This window comes from Sminthopsis crassicaudata, chromosome 1 (assembly GCF_048593235.1).
Source record: "Sminthopsis crassicaudata isolate SCR6 chromosome 1, ASM4859323v1, whole genome shotgun sequence".
Taxonomy (NCBI): Eukaryota; Metazoa; Chordata; class Mammalia; order Dasyuromorphia; family Dasyuridae; genus Sminthopsis; species Sminthopsis crassicaudata.
In genome coordinates this window covers 394,144,887-394,150,931 of record NC_133617.1, presented here as the reverse complement: position 1 = coordinate 394,150,931, position 6,045 = coordinate 394,144,887, and the positions used below count along the sequence as shown (strand labels likewise).

General features: G+C 49.3%; 1 protein-coding gene across 5 annotated transcripts; it reads left to right on the top strand.

The window, feature by feature from the left end:
• Nucleotides 1-776: 776 nt before the first annotated feature.
• Nucleotides 777-6,024, top strand: ANTKMT (adenine nucleotide translocase lysine methyltransferase). Of its 5 annotated transcripts, none has more exons than XM_074279765.1 (6): nucleotides 777-1,150; nucleotides 3,066-3,229; nucleotides 3,309-3,413; nucleotides 4,095-4,235; nucleotides 4,986-5,036; nucleotides 5,517-6,024. In XM_074279765.1, the coding sequence occupies exons 2-6, from the start codon at nucleotides 3,068-3,070 to the stop codon at nucleotides 5,715-5,717; spliced, it is 660 nt and encodes a 219-aa protein (XP_074135866.1). In that variant the 5' UTR covers nucleotides 777-1,150; nucleotides 3,066-3,067; the 3' UTR covers nucleotides 5,718-6,024. The 5 variants fall into 5 exon arrangements, with proteins under 5 accessions (XP_074135866.1, XP_074135864.1, XP_074135863.1 ...); XM_074279763.1 differs by lacking the exon at nucleotides 777-1,150 and adding an exon at nucleotides 1,206-1,459; XM_074279762.1 differs by lacking the exon at nucleotides 777-1,150 and adding an exon at nucleotides 1,557-1,662.
• Nucleotides 6,025-6,045: the final 21 nt, after the last annotated feature.

Genomic DNA, 6,045 nt, shown 5'->3' with positions numbered 1-6,045 from the left:
CCAACTTTTTTTCATACTTGAATCCGTTTTTTTAAAGTTCTAAATCTGGGCACCTTCCGGATCTGGCGCTAAGCTTCCTTCTTGTCCCCGTAAGGCGGTCCGAGGCGAGTAAGGCCCAGAGCCGGGGCCGAGCTTTCTAATATCCTGGCACTCGGTTTCCTCTCTCACAGAAGCGGGGTGTGTGTCTTCCTTTCGCTTTTACCCCCCCACCTCCCCGCACCTCGGACCTGATACGCGGTAATTTAGCTAAGCCACCGCCTCTTACAGGAAGCGCCCTCGTTCCCCAGTTCCCAACCCCGCCCACGGCCTTCGTTATCGCATATTTTCTATGGAGTTGTGTGCGCCCCACCTCCCCAGCACTGAGTGGAAGCTCCCCGAGGGCAGGGACTGCCTCTTTTTCGTTTTGTGCCCCAAATACAAAGCACAGCGCTGGTGCCTAAGAGGAGCTTAATAAACGCTTGTCTTGGACCGATTATTAAATGAGCTGGAAAGTCTCTCGCTGCTCTTTTTAATAAAGGCAAGAAAGATCTTCTGAGGGGGATGCGGTAAACCGGTGAGGCACGCCCGAGGTTTTCCCCACCCCCACCCTCTCTCGGTCACCCACGTGGATAAAAGCCAGCAGACCACGTGCTCCTCCCCCAGGCTGACTCGGCAGGCTGAGTGACCGTTAAGTGCGCGAGAAAGGAAGAATGCATTTGTCTAGCGAACGCACGCGCTTCACTTTCTCGTCCTTCCTCTCCTCATCCCGCCCCCAACCCTCACGGTCTCCTAGGTGACGGTGTGCGACGCGACCAGTTCTCCCGACCTCCCCTTTCGCCTCTCGCGCACGCGCTCCACTTCCTGAGGAGGTCACGCGCCAGGCCGAGCCCGGCTGAGCCGCGCACTCTTTTCCGGGTGACAGTTGGCGACCTGCCAGTCTTTGAGCTTTCCCCCGCCCCCCTCGTCCCAACGGCTGCGGCTTTGCGGACGGGATCGGTCCCAAACCCGAGAGTGGGGGGCCCTGGGATCCAGCACTACAGAGTGTTCGGAGGGTCAGGGTCGCTCCCGCCCAGACTCTACTTGCTGCTTTCGGGGGGTGTCGTGGCCGAATCCTTCCGGCCGAAGCGGTGGCGAAGGGAAAAGGGGACCCATTCCGGCCCCCCCCCAAGAGGTGGGAACCCAGGAGGGAGGGGGGTGGCGCTGCCCCGGCCCGCGAGGCCCCGCCCCAGCCTGCCCCTCCCCCGGCCCCTGCGGAGAAGGGAAGGACGGAGAGGAGCAGGCGCTGAGGGAGTCCTGAGCCGGGCGTCTGACCGCGGCCTCGGGGCTGCCTCTCAAAGAACCCCTCGGATGTCCGCCTCTTTGTTTTGTTGTGTCGCCGCAGCCCCGGGAGGGGATTATCCTCCTCCTCCGAGATGTGGAGGCCCAGCCAGAGGAGGCGTGTAGAGGCGGCGGAGGTCATCCTGGGCCGTACGGCCCCAGGGTAGATGTCGAAACCTAGGTCCAGGCAGGGAAAGGACGTGAAAAGGCGCAAAGCGCCCAGATTTCCGGGAGCCCCGGGGGGGCGGGGTTATCAGGCACACTTTGGTATTTTCTGCCGACTTTAGAGTGATTAACCCTTTCTGCCCCTCCCCCCCCATCCTGCCAAGCACACTCATTGAGAGGCCTCTCTAGTTGGAAGCTCTGGTAGGTGTAAGGACCTCAAGTTTCCTTTCGGCCTAGTGACTTTCCCCCTAGGAGCTCATTCTGGGCTGGGTGGAGCTGCAGAAAAGGCACCGTTAGTATCACCTTCGGCTGCTCGAAGGAGGGCCCGGCCTCCAGGAGTGGGGGGAGTGGGGGAGGGGGGACACGATGCCTCACCTGGGCCCCATTTGGAATATTTCAGTTCCGGATACTTAATTTTTAAATCCAAACGAGGACCTTTGTTGAAGGGTCATGCATACCATATATGGGCCAGTTAAAGAAGTTGGGGTTCATTTGGGTAACTGACTCCAGCTATTTGAGGGGTAGACAAATGGAAGAGGAAATGGATTTGTTCTCCTGTCCCAGAAATAGAAGCAGTCTGATTTAGGATCTCTAGGAAGGTAAAACTAGCTAACAATTATCTAACAACAGTGACTCCTGTCACTGGGTCATCAAAGAGGCTGGATGGCAGGGAATTTCGGTTTGGTTGGAGAGGCTCCTTGGAGTGACTTGAGGTGGTTCTGTGGTTGGCTGCCGGTCGGAGAAGGACACTTTCTGAAATTTACTCCGGCCGGGCAGCCGAGCCCAGCCCTCAGATTGCTTTAGGCAAGTGTTAACAATTGCACAAGTAAAGGACCAACCAGGATGAGGGAAGGGTGATTATAAAAAGACTTGTCCTAGCGTTCCTTTAAATAGCACATCCAAGGAGGATATTTAAAACAGGGTTGGCATCATCATAGAACTTTATTTTAGAAATGTTCATCACCGGTTTGCAAACCTGGTCCTGCCACCGACTCACTGGGGGAACCTGCAGATTTCTTACTCTTTCTGGGTGTTGACTACTACAAAACAAGAGTCTTAAATGATCCTTTAAGGGGAACCCTTCCAGCTCTGATTTTCTATAATTTTTGTAAAAATCTTTTTCTAAAGTAAGGTCTGTCCGCAATGCATCCCTGTCTCCTGTTGGGGATGGCGTGGAGTGGAGGGATCATCAGGCTTTGTAGGTGATTATAAGGGGCCTGGTTTGAGGAACATCAAGGAGCTGAGCTGACTTGGGTTTATACTTTGATTTCACAATAAATTAAAATTTTAAAATAGTAATAGTTATTTTTAACAGTGGCAATGATTTTTGGTATTTTAATGGTAGCCTACAGAGTGGGGTGATTCATTATCAGTGTGACTATTGATCTTTTTGTATGCCCAGGGTTTACTTGTCCTTGTCTTGACTTTAAGGTCCATCCTCGGGTAGGTGGGGGCTTGTGCCTAATAGGGTATTGACTTTGGAGAAGCAGGGGTGGGGCCCCTCATCTGAAAACATCTGATTCTGCTATCCCTAAAGCAGGGACAAGAGAGAATAGGAGCAGAATGATGAAGAATGGAAGTCAGTATACGTTTTGTTCCCTTAGAAATGGATCAAGATGATCCCGGAGAGGCCATGGCAGAACTACAGGATCGCCAGCTTGGAGGACTGGGTATCCTACAAGTGGCAGCGGGCACTAGTTTACTTGCCTATGCTGTCTGGGCAGGGTTACTTATGCCTGGTTTCCGAAAAGTGCCCCTGAGGCTTCAGGTAAGTTGGTCTGAGTGGGGACATGGGCTCTTCAGTTATCAAAGCCACTTCCAGCTTTATGCTCTTTGTCTTTTCCCAGGTTCCCTATGTCCCAGCAAGTAGGCAGCAGGTAGAAAATGTGATGAGACTTCTCCGGGGCCGCTCTGGCAAGATGGTGGACTTGGGCTCTGGTGATGGCAGGATTGTAAGAAGGGAAAAAAATCTCCTCTCTCTGCTCCTTCCTTCTGTCTGTTCTTTCTGGTTGAAGCATAAAGTTCCTTTCAGATCATTCTACTCTTAGTTCATTTCAGCAAATTCTGCAAATATTTATTGACCATTTGTTATCAATAGTCACTACTCAAGGAGTCTAGTCCCAGTTTTGCAAGGGAATTAAAGAGTAGGGGTACACACTTAACTAATACAAACAGTATGAAGACTGCATAAGAAAGGGACACAATGTAACAAGAGAAGTGTGCAGTGATCATTTCCAGTTGGTGAGAGACAAATTCATGGAGGAGATGGCATGGGAACTGTGTCTTGAGGGATGGCTTGGATTTCAGTGGACCTAAGTCAGGGGGAAGAATATTCCCAGGCAAAGGCACTGAAGTAGTACAAGCTCAGATAATGAGCAGTAATAGGTCAGTTGGATCTAGAATGTGGAGGCCTTGAGGACCATTAAAAAGAACTGGGTTTCTTTTCCCATATTCCATCTTGTAAGCTCCAGTCCCCTGTATCAGTGAGAGGCTCCTGGAAACTATTCCCTCTGTGCTTCATTTTCCCTATCCCTATCCTTGCTCACGTCCGTGACACCTCACTTGTCTTCAGTCAGCACCATCTCTGATCCTTGAGGGATGTGGTAGGGAGTGCTGATTGTTTGGTCCTACAGGTTTTGGCAGCATACAGACAAGGATTCTGTCCTGTTGTGGGTTATGAACTGAACCCCTGGCTTCTGCAGCTTTCCCGGTTCCATGCGTGGCGCGCTGGTTGTGCTCAAAAGGTCTCCTACCAGAAAAAGGATCTCTGGAAGGTAATTGCAGCTCTGTACTCTTCATTCTTTTAGTTCAGGATTCCAGTTAGGTGGAGTGGGTAACGGTCAACAGGGCACACAAGTACTGATTGATTCGGGAAGCTGGCATGCTTAAAACAAGTTTTGAGACCAGGGGATCCAGTGAATCTAGCAATAGAAGGTGGCTATTTTATCCTATCTTCCCATCCATCTTGGAGTTAAAAACTTTCAGATCTAAATAGGATCTTAGAGATCATTTATTCCAATCCCCCCTTAATTTTTAGGGGAGGGTAAGATAGAGGAGTAGCAGATTTCAAGCTACTTGGAACTAAGCTACTTTCCTATTTCCTAAGTGATTCTGTGCCCTCTGGCCTCCCTGAATTGTTAGTCTAATCTGAATGATTTGAGATATTTCTTCACTTGCTAATAAGATAGGCTTTAGGGACAGCAAAATCAGATGTTTTCAAAGATGAGAAATAGTCATTAGTTTAGCATAACTTTGGCCTTAGAATTGGAAGCCATCAATAGAGGAAGAGCAAGAGCAGCTGCCCTATCCCAATGACCTGGTATCTTCTGGTTCCCTGGGAGTTAAGAAAACAATTGCTGGGAATATGAAAAATACATGTTTAGAGGTTTCTAACCTCCCCAGATAGAGCACAAAGGTTTCTTTTTCTAGGTGTTACAAAGTAGAAGACATCTGCAAAACAGTCTCCAAGTCCTTTGAGGCTGTCATGTCCTCATTTCTCCTAAGCAGTCATATCTCTTCCTCAGGTGAATCTGGCTGACTGCAAAAACATCACGGTCTTCCTGGCTCCCAGTGTGGTATGTCTGAGCACTAGCAGAGGGATGCTTTAAGGCCATGGGATTTGTTGAACTAAAATATTCCCAGGGCTCAGGAATGATTTAAACTGAGGTAATTGTTGCATTGTGGGCCAGTGCCCCATCTGTTTGGCTTCACAGCCAATGTCTGCTTATTTCTCTAGCAGTCCCCGTGAAAAATCAGCAGGCTGTTCCCAAATGGGCTGGCATTGAATGTTGCTAGGAACCCTAAAGACATCTCAATATCTGTGAGATGGAATGGAAACACTTTGGAGGAAAATGTAGTAGTCAGATTTAAGGAGTTTTTGGAAGACCTTGTTTGACCTTAGAGTGACAGGACCAGTCCCAGAACTTGACTTTGAATTTGAGTCTGCTGAGGCCAGATGAGCTTTTTTCCTGGCTCCTGTGGCTCTGTGCTTATTACTGAGTTCCTTACTCCTCACCCCCATCATAGCTTACATCTCTCTTTGGTCTTTTTCACAGCTTCATCTCCTGGAAAACAAACTACTAGAGGAATTGCCTAATGAAACCCGAGTGATATCTGGTCGATTCCCTCTTCCCAACTGGGAGCCAACAGCCACGGTTGGTGAGGGCCTGGACAAGGTTTGGGCTTACGATATTGGAGACATCCGGCAAAACATGGAGACGAGGACAACTGCCTTCCTACAGGGAACACCTGTCTAGATTTTGGGGAGGTGTGGCTCCCTTCGTGAGAGGGGTACTCTACCTTATATGTAAGGCCCCTTATCTTAGCCAGCCTTTTTTTTGAACCATGGATTTTCCCTCAACTACAGAGAACCAGGATGTGTGCCTCCCAGGATAGAGCTGATCTTGGTCACTGTATTTGAGGCTCAAAAAATTATTTGGAGCCAACACTTGAGAGAAGTATCATTTCTGGATCATTTCTGAAGATCTTTATGGCAGCTCTTAAGTTAGAATTGAAACTTTTCTGAGATTCACTTTGGAACACAATAAAAATTTTCCATTTTGATGCTTGTGATTACCACTAGAC